Here is a 20,917-nt window from a genome sequence, read left to right as displayed (position 1 = left end):
CATAACATCCCTGGGAAGTTGGTGCTGCTATTATTTTTCCCTTTTTGCATGAGGAAACTGAGATGAAGGTAAAATGACTTGGCCAAAGATCACACAAAAGGGAAATAGATTTGAACTCAGGTCAAAAGAACAAAAAATCTATATTGAACTTAATTCAACAAGTGTCTTTCTCAGTACCCCTCTTCCTCTTCTGAACTCCCCCCCCCCCCCCTTTTCTTACTCCTTTCCCTCTGAAGCTCAAGATTGACATTTTTAGCCTCCTAGGATCTCCACCTCTCTAGAGGGAGTTGGTTGTCTGGGAGACACAGAGATAAAAAGACTTGGCAAGAACTACACAATTAATAAGGGTCTGTTAAAGCTGGACTTTGGCCTTTCTGACTTAAAAAATGGGAGTATTCTGTGCTGGGAATTTTACAAATATTATTTCATTTGATCCTCACACACCCCATTAGGTAAATGTTATTATTCTCATTTCATAGTTGGGGAAACTGAGTTAGATTAAGTGACTTTACCAAGGGTATCCCAGATGGTAAATCCAAGGCCAAATTTGAATTCTGGTCTTCATGACTTTAGAATCTGAGCTCTATCCACTAAGCCACCTAATTGCCTTTGTCTGCACATGCCTCTTTCTTCTCTCCATGCTACTCCAGTAGAAGGCTCTTAACTGGTGTCCTAGCCTCTAATCTCTTCTCTCTCAAATCCAGTCTCCACACCAATACCAGACTCACTAAGATAAGCCATTTGACATTCCTCTACTCAAAAACCTCTGATGACTTTCCATTGCCTTTAGAATAAAGACTGTCTATGGCCTTTGCATCATTTATTCATAGTTTCCTTTACTTGGACTGTCTTCTGTTCTCTCCCCATCTTCAAAGCTCAGCTCAAATGTCACTTCCCCATGAAGCTGAATCTCTGTTAACTAAACCTAATGAAACTGAGCCAATCAATTTCACATATATGTACCCCCTTTTCCTCAATTATAAAGATAAAAGGGTTAAATTAGATGATCTCTAAGGTTCTTTTTAAATACTATGAATTGGTGCAATCTAAATTCTCCCTTTATCCTCTGAATTTGAAGATATGGGCTCATATTCTGACTTTACTGCTAACTCCAAGTGATCTTTTTCAATCTACTTCATATTTCTGAGTTGTTTATACATAAAAATAATTGAATTTATATTGAATCTATAAAGATTTATATAATTTATAAAACACTATATATATAATTTATAAATAAAAAATTGAATTTATAAAGCACTTTAAGGTTCACACATACTGTACAATCTTATTTGATTTTCACAATGGGGTGAGGTACTGGGGTTGCTGCAGTTCTTCCTAGATTAAAATTAAGGAGGCTTCAACGACTTGTCTAGGATCACACACAAAAGGATCAGGGGCAGGATTTGAATGTGAATTTGAGTGGTCATTTTTTGTGTGTGAGGTCTTTTGTAAAAAGACAGTGACTTGGGGCCGCTAGGTGGTGCAGTGGATAGAGCACCAGCCCCGGAGTCAGGAGTAACCTGAGTTCAAATCTGACCTCAGACACTTAATAATTATCTAGCTGTGTGGCCTTGGGCAAGGCGCTTAACTTCATTTGCCTAGCAAAAATCCTGAAAAAACAAACAACAAAAAAACAGGGGCTTGTCTCTAAAGATGGGGTAGGAGCGCCCTGGTAGCCTGTGATCATATCTTTGCTTTATAATTTCAATTTTTTCATTTGAAAGTTGAGAAAATGTACTATGCAGTTCTAAAATACTCTGTGATATTAAGACAAAGTGCACCCAGACAGTGAACCCTGAGGAGGAAGAGAAGGGAAAGGGAGAGTAGGGGAAGGGAAGAGCCAAGAGAAGAGAGAGATAAAAAGAGAAAAACTGAGAGACTGAGTCAGTGATAGAGAAAAAGAGGGAAGAGAAAGGGGAAGTGAGAAAGGGAGAAAGTCAGCGAAAGGAAGGGGAGATGGGGAGAGAGGGAGAGGAAGGGGAATAAAAGGGAAGGGGAGAAGAAAAGAAGTAGGAAAAAGAGGGGGAGAGGATGGAGAGAAGAGAGGGAAGAGAGAGGGATTAGGGGAGAGTAAAAAAGGGGGAGGAGAAAGAAAAGGGAAGGAGGGAAAGGAAGAGTGGGGAGACAGCGGAAGGCATAGAGAAGAGAAAGGGGAGAGCACAGAGGGAAGCAAGAAACAGCACCAGCCAAAAGAGCTCTCGCGAGCTGCGAGCGCGGTCCATTGTCGTGTTGCCTAGCAACGCTGAGGACGCTCACGAGTCCAGGACTTGTTCCAGCTGTGGTCCGGCTCATTTGCGACCATGGGGGATGGAGGAGGTGGCCGAAATAGTGCCCAACAGCTGTACAAACTGAAGCTGCGGGCCGTGGAGTATTATCGAACGAACGATGTGCCCCGGCAGCTGGAGGACCTGCTCAACTCCACCTTTTACCTCCAGCCCCCAGACGTCTATGGGCACCTGGTACGCTGGCATCCACCCAAAGCGGCAGCTCCGAAGAGAGGATGCCCCCAAAGGGCGCCTTTTAGTGTGCCGTGCTCTCTGACTCTTGGGACTGGGACTGGGAAGGGCTAGGAAGAGAGGAAACAAATGGGGGGGGAATTACTGTGTATCCTGTCAAAGGGGATGGAAAAATAGCCAGAATTGAGAGGGAGGGAGGGAGTGCATGAGTGTTGTGTGTGTGTGTTTAGGAGAAAAGGAGAGGGGGGAGAATGATGTGTGTCTTGGGGGAAGGGGAAGAGAACCTAACTCACATTTATATAGAGCTTTATAGGAGATAGGTAAGTAAAATTATTCCTATTTTACAGAGGAACAAACTGAGTCTCACAAAGATTGGGGTGACTTGTCCGTGGTATCTGTTGAGCAAGTGTCAAGGTCAAATCCCGATAGAGATGGTTCTGATTACAATTTCAATTTTTCTGTGATACCAAAAGTTTCTTAAAGGCTCTTAACTTCTCAGATGTGTGTTTTAGTCTGGGCAAATTCCTTGATAGCTGTTTGCATTATCCACGAAACCTTCTTTTGCTGAAGAGTAGAAATCAAAAAGGGCATGCAATGTAATTGTTTCCTTGTTCCCATATAATTTCAATGAGCCCTTTACTCATTCTACAATATGAATTATGTAAAAAACTGCATGCAATGAGAAAAAAAAACACTTCAGTTTATTTTCTGCTGTGAATCACTGAGCCTCAACTTTATGTGTCAAAAATGGAGATAATACTCCTTTGGAAATGAACCTGCACAAGGTTATTCACTTTTTTTTTAAAACAAGGCAATGGGGTTAAATGACTTGCCTAAGGTCAACAGGTAGGTAATAAGTGTTTGAGGGAAAAATTTGAACTCAGGTCCTCCTGTCTCCAGGGCTGGTGCTCCAAACACTGTGCCACCTAGCTGCCCCTGAACCTCACAAGGCTATGAGGATTAGATGATGCAATGCTCTTTGACTGTTAAATGCTTCGGAAATATGAGGCACTGTCATTCTTATTTGAAAAGGGCAACATTAGACAAAATTGAAGTTACCAGGGTCCTGGTTCTGCCCACCTGTAGTTTATGAGACACAGAAATATGAGATTGGAAAAATAGTCCTGAATAGTAATATGTATCCTCCTTCAAGTCAACTAGTGTTTATTCGGCTGTGAGTCTTATGTGTTGTAGGTGCTCAGTAAGCTGATGATGATGGGAGATAATATCAGAAAAAGAAATGTAGGCCCAAGAGAGCCCTTAAAAGCTATCTATTCAATCCTTCATTTTACCCATGAAGAAACCAAGGGGAAGATGTAAGATGCCCAAATTCAGTCATAGAGAACCAGAACTAAAATCAAGGTCACTTGACTTCTGGTCTTGTGTTCTTTTTAAAGCACCAGGTTGATGTAAAATAGTTTATGCCCTACCATAGTTTATACCAATTGGGAAGAAAAGACCTGATATGTGAAACAATGGGAACCTTAAGCAAATTAATCACCTACTTGAATATGTGGCACAGATGAAAAACTATTAGGATTACAGAGAAGGAAAAAGATAAAATTTTAGATTAAAAACTTCTAGAGAGTAGAGACAGTCCTTTGCTTTTCTTTGTATACCCAATACAATACCTAGCATCCAAAAAGGCTTAATAAATGCTAGCTGACTGACTGAGAACAAAGTAGGCTGTGGTGATTGGGGAAAGTTCACAGAAATCAGGGGACTAGATTTGGATTTTGAGGAATGCTTAGGATTTGATGACAAAAAAAAGAAGACATTCACTAGAACTTTATAGATAGGGTCTCCTTACAATCATCTGATTGTAAAACCAAATGAGTCCATTGATTAAATGTCTCCTGGAAATTTTCACTATTGGAAAGTAGGAGTCTTAAAAACTAAGGTCTCTTCTAACTTTGTCCAAAAACTACATTTGATGTTGTACTAAACAGGCAGCATGTTAATGGGTCCTTAATGGGCTCTTTGGGGGCATCTCACATCTGCCTGGAGTCTAAATGAAACTATTTATTATTATCCATGTAATCTTGTTTTGCTAAAGAGTTGAAATAAAAAAGTGGATACAATATAATTGTTTCCTCATTTCCATGTAAGTTCAATTAGTCCCTTACTCATTCTACAACATAAATTAAGTTCAAAACAGCATGCAATGAGGAAAAAAAGTTCAGATTATTTTCTGCTGTAGCATCTTCTCTGATACATTGTTGACTTTTAGTTTTTGATGTACATTCTGTATGCTTTTATTTATTTTAGAATGTACATTATTGTCTATTGTACAGAATGTGAGCCCTTAAATCAATACTATATGAGATTACAGTAAACCAATGTCATAATGAGGTGGGATGTAGTTTTGCTTCTTAGCCAAATTACTTCCTCTCTTTCCTCCTAACTCTTAAAGTATTGTTATGAGAGGATAATTTTTTTCTTTGTTTTATGAACTCCTCTTTTTCCTCTGTCATCTGGTTTCTTTTCCAGCTCAAATGAATACTTTAAGAGAGTTTCCTACTTCATCTTCACTTTCCATCTTCAGTCTCTTTTCTGAAATCTCTCCAAATGATTTCTACCCTCTTCACTCATTAAAACTAGGGTTTTGCTAGGATTTGTAACAAACTTCTTTATTGTCTAGGAATATTCATGGATTCGTGGTGAATGCATACAGCTGCTGAGCTTCCCCCCACCATTATAATATCAGATAAGTTATCTTACTGAGAGCAATAGATATTAGTTGACTCAGAATTCAGGATTATAATAGGCTTTAATGTCAATTGATCTATTTTTCAGATTAGGTATATTGCTTAAAGAATTAGATTGACACTTGGGGTATACATTAAAAAATACCAAGGGGTACTTTGTTCAAAAGCTATCTTTCCATGCTGTTGTCTGAAGAGGCATACAGCATTGGGATGAACTTACATCGCTGTCCTTTAAGGAAAGACTTGTTCTAACTAAGCTGCCATTATCAAATTCAGGTACTAGGAATTGAACCCAAGAATAGGTTTAAAACAAACAGTAAAGCAAATTATATGACTGACATGACACCTTGAATAAAAAAGAAATTTGATATTTATAATTTTACAGTGCTTATTTTTATTTTGAAGGCAAACTGCTTTTCGAAACTTGCAAAGCCTGCTACCATATACAAAGTAATAGGGAGAATAGTATTGGATGGTATGGGTCACCAAACTCTCAGAGTTGAAGTATTCTGCACAATTCAAAACCTGGTTAAGGTATGGAACTGCATGTTTTTCTTTCCTGTGTTTTATTTTTACATTTTTATTCATGATAGTTCTTTACTGTACTCTGGATTTCAAAGTACTGAGAAACTAATGATGATTTATTTGAACTGAAAAAAATTAGTAATTATAATAATGACATTAATAATGCTAGTAATTTCCCTCTGTGATTTCCCTGTTTATTTTGTGTGTATATATTATTTGCTTGTATGTTTGTGTGTTGTATTTTTGAATGTTTCTACATTTGTATTAGACCCTGAGCTCCTTGAGAAGACAGACTATCTTTTATCTTTGTATCTCCAAATCTTTTCACAGCACTTCTGCTTAATAAATTGTAGCTGACTGGTTAACTAAAAGTATTTTAAAATTCAGTTATAATAATATTGTTTACTTATAGAAGTGTAGCTGAAAGAACATTGGGTATACAGTAAAAAGATACAAATTTGAACACTGACTTTGTCATTTAATGACCATATGATTGGGAGCTATTTTTTTCACCTTTTTGTTTTTAAATTATACCATACTTAAAATAAAAATAATAGCTAGTCTTTTCCAATTTTTACATATGATGATTCTAAGAGATATGAATTATGTAAATAACACTTTTAAAATACACTTAGGAACTTTCATAGATAACAATCACTATCAGTTGACAATGTGATTTATCACCAAAATAGCTCATACATTCCTTACCTGTTCTAGTATCCAGAATCAGGAAGGTGGAAATTATAAGATCATAACTAAAAAATTCCAAAGAAAAAGAAGAGCAAGAAAATAAAATGGCTGTCTGATGAGGCTTTACAAATAGCTGAGGAAAGAAGAATGAAAGATAAAGGAAAAAAGGAAAAGATAGACCCAACTGAATGCAGAATTTCAAATTATAGCAAGGAGAGATCAAAGGTTTTTCTTAAATGAACAATACAAAGAGATAAAATAAAAATAATAAAGACAAGAGATCTCTTCATGAAAACTAGAGATATCAAAAGAATGATTCACATAAAAATGTGCATGATAAAGGCAAAAGTTGATAGGGATTTAATTTTAATTAATTAATTAATTAATTTTATTTAATTAACAGAAGCATAAGAGATTAAGATGTGTCAAGAATACATGAAAAAACTATACAAGAGATCTTTTATTATCACAAGAGATCTTTTATTATCAGAGATAACCACAGTGGTGTGATTACTGATCTAGAAGCAGACATCCTGGAGAAAGAAGTAAAGTGGCCTTGGGAAGCATTGCTAGCAATGAGTCTAGTGAAGATGATAGAATTCCAGCTGAGCTACGTAAAATACTAAAAGATGTTGCTTTTAAAGATTTTTATCTAGTATGCCAGCAAATTTGGAAAACTCAATAGAGGCCACTAGATTGGAAAAGAACAATTTATGTCCTAATTCTAAAGAACAACAAACCCTTGTTCAGATAACTAAATAATTGTACCTATTTCACACACCCACAAAGTTAAGCTTTAGATTCTGCAAGATAGACTTCAGCAATAAGTAAACTGAGAATTACCAAGAGTAGGCTGCTTTTCAAAGAAGCAGAGGAACTGGAGACCAAATTGCCAACAGTTGCTGATTTATGGAGAAAGCAAGAGAGTTCCAGAAAAGCATCTGTTTCTACTCCATTGACTCTATTGACTATTAAAAACCTTTGAACATAACCTGTAAGGAAGGAACCTGTAAGAAGCAGCAATTAGAAATGAATATGGAACAGTCGATTGGTTTAAGATTGGAAAAGTAGTACCTTATTTATTTAATTTACATGTAGAATATAATGTGTGAAATACCAGGTTGGATGAATCAAAAACTGGAATTTAGGTTGCCAGGAGAAATATCAACAATCTTACATAGGCAGATGATAACCTCTCTGATGTCAGAAAGTGAAGGAGGAACTAAGAAATTTCTTGATGAGGGTGAAAGGGGAGAGTGTTAAAACTGGTTTGAAACTTAACATATATATATATATATGTATATATATATATATGTATATATATATAAACATTAAGTGGAGGATAGAAGGACCTAGCATACTATGGTCCTTGGGGTCATAAAGAGTCAGACACGACTGAATAACAAATGCACATTTCCCTGACAATCCATTGATTACCATTTTTAATATCTTTTTAAGAATATGTCTGGCCTATCAGAATTTATTTTTTACTTAACCCTAGAATATGTTTCCTGGAGCTTTTATTTTATTTTTTTCAATTACAGAGCACTAAAAATGCATTATATTTACATTCCCCCAGTCTAAACAACACCCACAGTTTAGGTTAATATATTGACTTCAGTTTTGTGTGTAATGTTTTAAGGAGACTGACAACCAGAAATGTGTCCAAAGGAACATAATTCCCCCTTTCTTTTGGTATAGACTTAAATTTAAATATTTTAGGTACCTAAGTAGTTTGTTTTGGGTCTTGACACAACAGAATAAAATAGTGGAGAAACCACTGCATTGAAAGTCTGAAGATCTACATTCTAGTCTCAACTTTGCCACTAAGAGATTATGATCTTTTCACTTCTCCAGTCTCATAACCTAAGTGTTATCATCAACTCCTCACTATCTAATTTATCTAATCTGCTGTTGAGTCTTATCAATTCTACCCGCATAACATCTCACATAGGACTCCTTTATGTCTTCTGACAAACTCACAGCCAAGTCCAGGTCTTTAATCACCTCACACCTGGGCTATTTTAATAGTCTTCTGGTTGATCTCACTGCCTCTCCTTCCACTCCAGGAAATTCTCTGTGCAAATGTCAAATTGGTCATCTTAAAGCTTAGATCTGACTATGTCAATCTTCCTTCTTCCTCAATGCAATAAATTCCAGTAATTACCTATCACTCCCAGGATCAAATATAAAATCCTCTATCTTTCAAAGCTCTTCATTATGTACATGGCTGACCATTCCATACTTCTTTCATCTGGTTCAATCCCACATACTCTTCAAACCAGTGTCACTAGTTTGCTTACTTTCTTCACATAAGACAACCCATCTTTTAATTATTGACACTTTCATTGACTCTCTTCCAAGCCTAAAATTAACTTCTTCCTCACTTCTTCCTGATTTCCCTTAAGTCCCAACTAAAATCCTACTGTTTATAAGAAGCTGTTCCAGTCCCACTTAGTGCTCATGTCTTTCTAGTGCTGATTGCCTTCAATTTATTATAATATATATATATATATATACATACATATATATCTTGTTTGCATGTTGTCTCCTCTATTAGACTGTGAGAGAAGGGACTGCTTCTTTTGCCTTTCTTTGTATCCCCCAGCCCTTACCACAATGCCATGGGTGCTTCATAAAAACTGATTGACTGACTTTGGACAAGTCAGTTTCCCCTCTTTGGGTTTGTTTTCTCCTTATTAAAATGTTTGATTTCTAAGGTCCTTGCCAGATTTCATATTCTATTTTAATATAATCAATACTATAAACCCAGTCAAAGTGTTGGACTCTCTGCTGTAAGTTATACATAGAGGAGTTCATTTATAAGAGACAGATTGTTGTCATAGGTACTCTTTGGTGTGATAAACTTTTATACTATATTTAATATATAATTGTTAACAAATAACTGCTTCTGTTGCATTTATCTCAAGAATAATAAATATAAAATTTATTATTGTATTAGAATCATAGATTGCTAATGACTGGAAAGGGATTTTAGCAATCAGTCATCCAGGCTTACATTTTATAGAAGGGGAAACAAGCCCAAAGAAGGGAAATGATTTGGCCACAGTCATAAGTTTCTGCCAGTCAGCACTAGAACCCTGTTCTTGAGTAACTCAGACCAGTATTTTCCCCTTGCTCTATAATAATAATAATACTAAGTGATACTTACTGGTACTTTGAAACTGCAAAGTATTGTATATTCCTCACATTTCTTTTTCTTAGGTTAGAATATAAGCATTGCAAGGAACTATTATCTACTTATGCAAAGATGTTGATAATAATGCAATCTAGAAATTTAAAAGGTTAATTTATTTTGAAACAAAATTACATCTTCACTTTCTCTGCCCCCCAAATGATGTCAAAATATCTCAGTGTTAGGATTCATTATTTCAAGAAGAAAAAGTGGAGTTGTTCATTTTGGTGATATTCCTGCAACTTGACTAGAAAGTAGAATTAATTTGTATGACTTTCAGAGTATTACTTCTGCTATCATGTCTTCTCACTTTGATGTCCTGGAAACTGCAATGCCAGATATGGTGGATACAGTAGAATTTGAGCGTAATGAAGCCATCAGCACAGCTGTGCAGTGGGTAAACGAGTCAATGACTGAGCTTCTGGAAGGGCTGGAACCAACCCAACAGGAGGTGGTAGATCGGTTACTCACGTAAGTCTTTTGTACATGCCATGGTAAAGGGTCTCTTTTCTAAAGGTAGCTCCCTGAAACCAGTTTAAGAAAAGAGGTGCCAAGTTCCAAAGCTGAAATTTGACCACAGAACTTCTGACTTCAAACCCAATGTTTCTTTTATTACATTATACTTTTTACACATTTTTTGACATATTTGTACAAGATTTATTTATTTGACAAATTTTTTGACAATAATTTCAGAACAGGCTCTATATTTGTCCTCTCCTTTCCATTCCTACTGAAACCACTAAAATCCAACCCCTCACTACCTTTGTATGAATCTTGATAAGATCCTTCTAATTGGTCTCCTTGCCTCTAATCTTGCCCCTCACCAATCTACCTTTCCCAGTTTTTGTCAAAAGAATCTTCCTACTTCACAGGTCTGTTAATGCCACACCTTTGCCCAAAGAATTAAATACAAGCTCAAAGGAAAATTCTTTGCCCTGGAATTCAAAATCCTTCCTAGTCTAGATCTTTCCTTATTTTGTACATCTCCCCTCTACAAGATCTGCATTCTATTCAAATTAGACTAGTATCTCTTCTCTATTTGCCTTAGTTTCCCCAACTATAAAATGAGGATGATAATATAAGATCTACTTCACGGGGTTATTGTGAGGATCATGGATAATTGTAACAGGCAATTAGCATACATAACACTTGGTGCTTAGAATACAAAGTTCCTGCCATGTAGGTACTCCATGAATACAAATCCTCTTCTCTTCCCTACTGCCTCCATGGAGTTGATCAAGCTCTCCCCTCACCTGAAATAGATTTCTTCCTAACTCCATTTTCTGAAATCCTTCTCTTTACTTCAAGAGTGATGAAACAATTACAGATTACCCATCCCAACTAAAATAATTCCTCTTGTCCCAATTTTGTACCTGTCACCAACTTTTCCTTCACAGCTAGCACAGTTTGCCTTAATATATGGCTTGTCATCCTATGAATTTATAAGTTTCCTGAGGGCAAAGGGTATCATTTCATCTTTTTATCCAAAGTACCTAGCATAGCATGCTGCATAATAAGCAGTGTCAAATCATGATGTTTATTGTATGAATGAATAACAAATGGAAGAGCATAGCAGAAGGGGTCAGAAGACCTTTATTTGAGTTCCAGCTCTGTCATTTATTAAATGTCTCTCTTTTTTCTCTCAGCCTCTGTTTCCTCCCATGTAAAATGGAAATATTTGTACTCCTTATCTCACACAAAAGATAAATAAATAATAAAATGTGGCATAGATGCAATATATTATTGTTATTGTCATTATTAGAAAATATGTCACCACATTTTGGAATGATTGTCACTTTTTTACAATGATACAATAAGCAAATTAATGAAAATACATAGTTTCATTCTTCTTTACTTTCTTACTTTGATTTTGTTATTGTTCAGTAATAATAGTCTTGTCAGACTCTGTGACCCCATTTGGGATTTTCTTGGCAAAGATGATGGAGTGGTTTATCATTTCCTTCTCCAGTTCATTTTACAGATGAGGAACTGAGGCAGAGTTAAGTGATTTTCCCAGGATCACACAGCAAGTAAGTGTCTGAAGCCAGATTTGAACTCACAAAGATGAGTTTTCCTGATTCCAAACCTAGCACTCTATCTACTACACCACCATGCTGCCCACAAATTTGTTCATTTAAATAAAAATAGCAATAATTCATCAGATTAGATAACTTCAGATAACTTAAATGTTATTTTTAAATATTTCTAAAATTAAGAATGGATGAAATCTAAGCAGATATTTGATTGATTTAGGTCCAAAATTATTTTCAATTTCAAAACATTTTTTTAGCAAAATTATTTGAGCTAGAAATTCAAATGATGGCTTGGTTTTCTCAAGCAATTAAAAAGTAAAGTTAATCCATAAAACACTAACAATGTCTTTGTGGGCAACTCAACCACATGACAAAATGGCATTTTTAATAAGAGTATTACAATAGAATGTTTTTGTCCCCATCCAGGAACTTTTTGGCAAACAAAGTACAAGAAGATAAAGAGAGTAAAGAATTAGAACTGAGCTTGGAGCAGTCATTTTCTTTTGCACCCCAACCAACACCAACACCACTCCCACCCCCTCCACCACCTTCAAAGAAGAAAGGACAAAGAGGTTTGAGTTTCATGAATTTCTGGATGGTTCTTTAGCATCAGTGTGAAAAAGGAGAGCTAAGAGATTTTCTTGGTTCCTTTGACTTAGATTCTGCCTCCAAAGTCACTTTTGGGGGCAAATCTGAGCTAAACTTTGTAACCTACCCACCATAGAATTATGTTTCATCCTTACTAAAGTGCTAGATCACTAGAAAGCAACTGTGTGTTCAAGGAGATTCAGAAAGCTATGATGGGATTTCCTCCTCTCTAAAAGATTTTCTTTGGTTTACACTCTTTTCTTCTTCCATCTTCTCTACCCCTTTCCCTATAACTCCCCAGATAAGGAACAAAGCATGACCCTGCTTGTAGACTAGAAACCCAGACCCTATTTGGGGGTAGGACTCTTAAACACGAATAAAAGAGTTCCTTAGAAAGGAGTTCCCCTATGTTTGAACATGTCCATTCTTGCTTCCTGTCTCATATACAGCCTTGTTGGTTTGGTCTCAAATGAATGTGAAAGTGAAGAAAGAATCCCTAAAGGTTATATAAACTGCCAGTGATAGTTAAAGTAATATAACAATAATTCTACTAAAGAGGAAACAAACTCCTAACAAAACAATCAACCAACAGAAAAGATTCAAGAACAGGTCTCCCATGTCCATTGAGTGCCTTTTTGTGTCTTTTCCAATCTCCAGGAAGGAAGGAGACTCTTCCAGAGAAACCACTCCCACCAGCAGAGCCTCCTGAGCCCATACTCCATGGTAGTATGGCCATAGGTGTCGTATCATTAGCTGTGGCTAAAACTTGTGCCCAACTGACCAATACTCCATTGTATTTAAATATTGCATCACTGAAAAACAAACAGGTCAGTATCTATGTCAGGGGCAAGTTAATTGCATGGTCAACAATGACCTTTTTTTAAAATTCTTGTTTTCATGTGTCTGTCCCCATTTCTAGGAATCACCAACTGCACTGAGTCTTCCTTTACTGATGGTCACCATGCTCAGCTGTGGGAAGTCATCATCTGGAAAGCTTAATCTGATGAAAGAAGTGATCTGCATTCCACATCCTGGATTAACAGTTCAACAAGTATTTCAGGCTCTCTCACAACATTTTAGAAAAAAATACTCTTCATCATCATTGCATTTTCTCCTTTTAGGTCCACTAGATTTATGACCCCAGAGGTGGAGGAATTAAAGGAGAAAAATGGAAAGAACTTTCTGGAAGGGGTGGAGTAAAAGGAAGAATTGTCACAAAATGGAACTTTAATCAAAATTAGACATCTTTATTTTTTCATTTATTAAATGTTCTACAAGTGGAATATATACACATCTGATCAATCTAATTAGTTATATAATAGCAATACTGGCTGATTAGGGAAACTGGAATCTGTTTATGAGTAGAACTTACTCTAGGCTTGAGCAGTTAGATGATGCAGTGGATGGAACACTGGGCTTAGAGTCAAAAAGATCTGAATTCAAATTTGACTTCAGAGGCTTACTACTTGTGTGAACCTGGGCAAGTCACTAAATCCCTATTTGCCTCAGCTCCTCATCTGTAAAATAGGGGACAGCCTGAAAAAGGAATGTCAAACTACTACACTATTTTTTGGGTGGTTTTTTTTTTGGCAAGGCAATGGGGTTAAGTGAATTGCTCAAAGTCATATAGCTAAGTAAGTATTGAGTGTCTGAGGCCTAATTTGAACTCAGGTCCACCACCAGGGCTGGTGCTCTATCCACTGCACCACCTAACTGCCCATTACTATTATAGTAGTTTTGCCAAGAAAGTTCAAAATGGGGTCATGAAGAGTTAGACACAACTGAAACTACTGAAAAACAGTTTCTCTTTGGCCTTACCTTTCCATGATACAGAAAATATAAAAAGCATTTATTAATCTCTTCCTGTGTGCCAGACATATAGTACTAGGCACTGGAAAATAGAAGACAAAAATGAAGTGACTCCTAACCTGAAGGAGTTGACATTCTATCAGGAAGACAATGTGGACAATATAGATTGTGTGTTATATGCAATGAACATGCAATATAATACATGTAATATAATAATGCATAGCAATAAGAATATAAAATATGTTTGTAAAGTAAACACAAAAAATTTGGGGAGGGGGTAGAGAAGAGGAAAGGAAAGCACTGAGAAGTTAAATTTTGCAGTGGATAGTAACCTGGATCCAGAGTTAGGAAACTCTGAATTCAGATCTTGCCTCAGAAACTTTATTTCAGAAATTTTGTGATCTAAGGCAAATTATTTCACTTTTGTCTAAGTTAACTCATTTGTAAAATGGTGATGATAAAAAGCATCTATCTCCCAGGTTATTATGAAGATGAAATGAGGTAATATTTGTAAAGTGACTCATCAACCTCACAGTTGTTGATATTACCGTTATTGTTGTATCATCATTGTTGGTTGTAGCTGGAAAGAGAAGGTGGTTCTTGGGTAATCTTGATGGAAGCCAGGGACTCTTTAAGAGGCCAAAATGTGGTGGAAGTATATTACAGGTATGGGGATATAGTCAATGTAAAGACACAGGAATAGGAGATGGACTACTGTGTAGGAGAAAACAGAAAGTCTATTTGTCTGAACTACATAGAATGTATGAATGCAGTAATGTAATCTGAATAGATCTGAGTGTTTCATACTAGTTTTATGTTGTATAAATTTTTCCATTTAAAATATTACAAAACTAATTTTATTAAAACTGATTTCATTTGCAGGGTATCACAATGCTTTTAGAAATTCAGAAACAAATTACTAAGATGATTGACAAAGTAAGTAAAGAGATTTAATTGCTATTTAATGTGTTAATACATACTCATATACTTTCTAGGATCAAATATAGCATATATTAGGGAATTTTCTATATTTTCTACTGAATCTTTTTGTCATTTATATTTATACATTGTCTGATGGGGTAAGGGTCCCAATTCTAGTTTAATATGGGGGCTTGATTGCTATTTCAAAGGGAAGTGATCCCAATGTAAGACCTTGTCTGACTTTGGAGAGAAGAGCTATATGACTCCATGTCCCTAATATCATACACTGGTCTCTGAAATAACAGGTAAGAATCTTCTGGGGGAGGGAATAAGACTCAGAAAAGCACCATTTTTAAGTCCTTGGAAGTGACATTGACTTTTGGGGACAGAGTCAAGTGTTTGAAACCTAGACTTAAGGTACTTGGTAATAGCCATCATTTTCTTGTTAATCATACTGATGAAATTAAAGACCTCCCCCCTCCCCCCATAAATTTAATGTTGAATATTAGCAATGCAAGATATCTTGAAGATTCTTTAGTTCAGCTGACATCATTTTACCAATGAGAAAACAGCCCTGGAAAAGTGAAATGACTTAGCTGAGGTGATACATAAAGTTGATGGTAGAACCAGGACTAAGAACCCAAGTCTGCTAAATTCTGGAGCAGTGCTTTTTTTCTTTATGGCATGCTTCTTTTGAAAGGAGATGTAACCAAATTCCAAGTGTTTAAACATAAAAAAATGTGACTATTATGTTACTTGACCAAATTCTTTTAAAAGAGGTTTCATAGGTTAGAATACTAGCAATGCAGAGAAAAAAAATGTTATTTTAAGGGTATAAGGGGGCATCAGATTTTTAAAAACAGTTAAGCACAGCCATCCATTAGTTCTTCATTTTAAATCCATTTTGAAAAATGGACTGAAGAAATGGAATATTTTCAGTAGGTAATGACTGTCATCAGTCACATTAAAGCTCAAATCAACACAAAGCATTTATGAAAATGAATGAAAGCACCAAAGACATGACTTTGCTTTTCAAAGTAGAAAATGTCAAGTCTAGGCCCATAGTTTATTGCCATTACTATTCTTTGCTTCAGTTACAGAATTCTTGGTACTGCTGTTTTGGGCCATTGGGGGGTTGGTGGAGATAAGTAACAAACACATTTTTTCCAGATTCTTTCCCTGTAATTGCATGGACCACTTTCATGAGTTTATTGAATGTCTAAGGCTTGTTAACAAAAAGTTTTGTTTGTTAAGTTTGATTATAGTTTAGTTTTTAAAAAATAATCCATCTATAAAGAAAACAACTGGTTTTCATAGTTTTTCATTAAGTAAAGGATGGGAATCTGATGTTCTATCACTATTGAACAGAAATTCAATGAACTAAGAGAAGAAAGCTATATGATTTTTCTCAATTAAATATTCATTGAGTCTCTATTAGATACAAAGTACCATGGGAGAAGGGAAAATGAAAAGAACCATATCTGGTGACATTCTGAGCTTCTGTAATTTTGTGTGCCTATATGTGGATATGTGGAAGTGACAATTGAAAGAAGACAGAGGATGAATGCTATATGTATACATTTATGATATATGACTATAAAAGAATGAGATGGGTTTTTTCAATAGATGGACAGAACTCATTAAATATGTAGTTCCTGTTAAAGTAATACCTTTGGAAAATTATACACTTATTCCTTTATATTACTTATTCTAGTAATGTTTCCATAATTCAGATGCTTTTGAACTCTTTTATAACTACCATCAAGAGTCTTTTTTTATAAGGCATACAAAACAATCATTCTCACTATTTTCTAGTCACTTCTTGGTTTGTTTTTTTTTTTGAACCCTAAGTAATTTTATCCAGGTTGATCTTCTACCTTACCAAGTTTGGCTCCAAAATCATTTTTGGCCTTTTTCAAAAGTAAAATCCACCTTCACAGGATGGTGATTTGCCACCATTGAGAATATGGAAAAAAACAAAACAGTCATATATTGTAGACCCTGAAGACAGTTCTTGAAAATGACATTGCTGTAGAGTCCCACTTCATATGTATGTATGTATCCATTGTGGATAATGGATATGGTTGACAAAGGTTGACCAAGGAAAATCTCTTACTCCCCATCATGCTCATTCCCAACTGACAGACACTCAGTCACATTTCAAAAAAAGTTTTGGGAGCCATTGATAGAGTTTACACAGGTTTATTAAAATATTCTATAATGAGTCTCTATGTAAAATCGTATGAGTTACCCAAATAAAAATCTGATACCAAAGATATAAACAGAGAAATTGCAATTAAATATAGATAGAACCTGTGGTGCTGTATCATTGCTGTGATGTCTTGGAAAGCAAATGTGATGGCTGTTTCTGCTGATCTGTTTCTTTGAATCCAATATGATTCTTGATCAGTTTTATTTCTTTTTCATAGCCCCATACTCCAAAACCAGAGTCCAAAAAAGGCCAAAATGGAGGGAAAAAAGGTTCAGTAAGTAAATCAATCAATAAATATAAATTAAGTGCATATTTATATACAAACTTGCAATTAATTCTACAGCTACATGGGCTTTTTATTTTAAATCCAATTAATTAATTTTTAATATATCTTTTTTCATAAGTTTTATATATTAGGTCAATAATTTTTTCTATATTATTAATCTCACCTTTGGATTTCAGGATTTTGGAGTTGGTGTTTAATTGGGGATTTTTAATTTGTGCTTTTTTCTAGGTTTTTATAGCTGCATACACAATTCATTGATCTTTTTTTCCTATTTTATTGATGTAATAGTTTTAGAGATATAAATTTTTCCTTGAGTTCTCTTTGGCTGTATCTCAAACATTTTATTATGTTGTATCATTGTTATCATTCTCTTTAGTGAAATTATTGTTTATTTTTATGATTTGTCCTTTGACCCACTCATATTTAGTTTCCAATTAATTTTAAATTAAATTTCTACTGTTATATGGGCATTAGAAAGAAACAGAGTTCCTAGAGGCTTTTGAAATTCTCCCAAGGCAGCCAGTCTAAGTCCTGACAGAAGGACTTTTACACATAATTATAATACCAGGCAGATTTTCTCCACAAATTTTTATTTTTCAAACCTGTAAGAAGGGTTAGGATATTTGATAGGCATAGGGCTCCGAAAAACTGAATCACGTCACCTGTTAGAGATATAAACTTACCTAAATAGGCTGCTTGGTTATTAACAGCAGTAGGCTGCAGGCATAGTGAACTTTTGGAAAGCAGTTATAACCATGAAACAGGATTATTCATAGAACTTCTGCCAGTGAAGGGTTGGGATGATTGAACGGAAGTTGAATATTCATTCAGATTTATAATAGAGATAGCCAGGACTTAAACTAGGACATTTCCATCTGTTCTTTGACTTCAATTGAATTGTAAAAACCATTTCAAAGACATTGCTGCTATGAATTCAAATTTGGTCAGGAAAGTTAAGGAGTAACACTTCACTTGTTAACAATGTGTAAATATAACAACAAACATATTTTACAGTGAAAGTTTTGCAACAAAGGCAACTCATAAAAACAGTATATGTTGAGTCAGTAACACATTCAGATTAACTCTATTACATTTTCATAAAAAAGGGAGGGTTCTGTATACTTTAGATAGTTAATTTCCACCAAAGTCAGTCAATTCTCTAACAACTGAAGATGACAATTGTCATCTTTTCTTTTGGTAAAATGTTGAGACATATATATCCTTGGTGCATATTAAATGATAGATTAAGAAGTTGATAGTATATGTTAGCAAATTTTATAGTTAAGAGTTTTCAGTATATTTATCCCCTACTTCATGCCTATTTTTAATTTTAAATGAAATTTTAGTTTTCCAGTTATATGCAATGGTAATTTTCCAACATTCATCCATTTGCAGAATTATGAATTCTACATCTTCCTATCACCCCCCTCTCCTACCCATGGGGGGGGGCATTAAAAGTTGAACATGTACATTTGTGTTTAACATATTTAACATAATAGGCCTTACCAGACACTTTCCTCATAACTACCTGTGAGGCAGGTAGAACAAATATTTTTTTCCAATTTTCAGATAAGGAAACTGAAACTCCATGACTTTACACGATCCATTTGTGGTCCCATACTAGTATAGTATAGATTCAAATCCAGATTTCCTGACTCCATGTCAATTATTCAACATGATACCTCATTTTCAGTCTATTTATTATATGCTTTTGAGTATGACTTACATCTCACTTGGACTATTCATTTGCCATATTTAACTGTACCTTAAGAAGAGGTCAGAACCTTTTATCTATCTAGTGTCATCTGGCCTTGCCTTATAAGGGGAATAGACCTCTATCAAAGCCTCTTTCTCCTTCAGGTCTTTCCCCATTGACTGACTGGGTCTAAAATCAAATTTCAAAACTTCGTATCATTAAGACTTTGATTTCTGTTAAAATTCAAATTTTGGGGGAGGCTAGGTGGCTCAGTGGATAGAGCACTGGCCCTGGAATCAGGAGTACCTGAGTTCAAATCTGACCTCAGACACTTAATAATTACCTAGCTGTATGGCCTTGGGCAAGCCACTTAACCCCATTGCCTAGCAAAAAAAATAAATAAAAATTCAAATCTCTGTGACAAAAGTAATACTTTTTTTACTTGTCATCAATAAACCAATCAATAAACATTTATTAAACACCTTCCAAGTGCCAGACACTGTCCTAAGTGGTAGAGATACAAAAAGAGGCAAAAGAGAATCCCTGGCCTCAGGAAACTCATGATCTAATGAGGGAAATAACAATTATACTCTAGTATGACTGATGATCATAAATCTAGGGTCCTACTACAGTAAGTATATGTTATAGAATGGAAAAGTTACTGCTCCCCAAATGAACTTTGCCTTTTGACAAATGAGGAGCAGATGAGATGTGTCATGACAGTGAATAGTAAGAAGTATAGAAAAATGCAGTATTCACAGATAAGCAGGAAAAATCCTGCCCACAGAGGAATATGGAACTATCACCAAATCTTTTTTTTTTTTTGCAAGGCAATGGGGTTAAGTGGCTTGCCCAAGGCCACACAGCTAGGGAATTAATTATTAAGCGACTAAGGCCACATTTGAACTCAGGTACTCCTGACTCCAGGGCCGGTGCTCTATCCATTGAGCCACCTAGCTGCCTGTCACCCAATCTTTTACATCTTTAAATTTGCTTCCTGATATAGAAAGCTAATGTTGAAGGAGGGGCAGGAAGCTAACTCCACATAGCGTGAGGAGAGTTGACTTTCTAGATTATGCCTATTTACAAAATATCACTCTGTGCCATAACATGTTCTATTTGCACACATTGTTTTCTTTTGTCTTATAGACTCAAATAGTTGGCAAGTTGTCCTATATAGGTTGCTTATCCATCAACTTTGATACTATTGAGCAGCCATTGAACTTTCTACAAGGAATCTGTGGCAACCTGGGACTGGAGTTAGGAATCAACCTGTATTTAGCCATAAATTGTGCTGCCCATGAATTGATTGACTACGTAAGTTTTGTTTTTGGTATCTTCACATATTAATCTCCTCCTCTGTTATATTAAAAGCAAGATAATAATATAAATTGGAATGAATGGCAAAATAAGAAATGTATTTATGAATCAGAGGGCTCGAGTTTTATTATCTTCACCCCATGACCTCAGACATCTCTCTTTATTATAGTCTCAAACTGGCCATTCAGTGTGTCATTTTGCTTCACTTCTCTGGCTTTAATTTCAATCTATCAAGTGAGGGGACTGGAAAATAAGAGTAATGTATATAGTGTTCTGCAAATGTATATAGTGTTCTGCAAACTTAAATGTATCATTATTTATCAACATCATTGTTAGAACACCTATCATTAGGGTCCCTTTTCTAGAATTCTGCAGCTGCATAATTCAAATCCTTGGAAGGTCAAGAGTGGATTTCATTTTTCTGAAGTGATCCCAGCTGTCTCCTCCTTCCTCCAGTGTCTCTGAATAAGTGGTCCT

The 20,917-nt window shown here is 35.6% G+C and overlaps 1 protein-coding gene across 2 annotated transcripts in view; it reads left to right on the top strand.

Moving 5' to 3' along the window:
- Positions 1-2,251: 2,251 nt before the first annotated feature.
- Positions 2,252-20,917, top strand: part of ENO4 (enolase 4) — a 35,942-nt gene continuing 17,276 nt past the window's right edge. For both annotated transcript variants that reach the window (XM_074233568.1, XM_074233569.1), the window contains exons 1-9: positions 2,252-2,459; positions 5,570-5,698; positions 9,856-10,046; positions 12,035-12,180; positions 12,854-13,023; positions 13,116-13,247; positions 14,888-14,941; positions 17,356-17,412; positions 20,270-20,437. In XM_074233568.1, the coding sequence (XP_074089669.1) occupies positions 2,301-2,459; positions 5,570-5,698; positions 9,856-10,046; positions 12,035-12,180; positions 12,854-13,023; positions 13,116-13,247; positions 14,888-14,941; positions 17,356-17,412; positions 20,270-20,437 (1,206 nt within the window). In that variant the 5' untranslated portion in view covers positions 2,252-2,300. The remainder of the gene's footprint in view (positions 2,460-5,569; positions 5,699-9,855; positions 10,047-12,034; positions 12,181-12,853; positions 13,024-13,115; positions 13,248-14,887; positions 14,942-17,355; positions 17,413-20,269; positions 20,438-20,917) is intronic.

Source organism: Macrotis lagotis, chromosome 4 (genome assembly GCF_037893015.1).
Source record: "Macrotis lagotis isolate mMagLag1 chromosome 4, bilby.v1.9.chrom.fasta, whole genome shotgun sequence".
NCBI lineage: Eukaryota > Metazoa > Chordata > Mammalia > Peramelemorphia > Peramelidae > Macrotis > Macrotis lagotis.
Note: the sequence above shows the minus strand (reverse complement) of the source record. Positions and strands in the feature narration are given on the sequence as shown.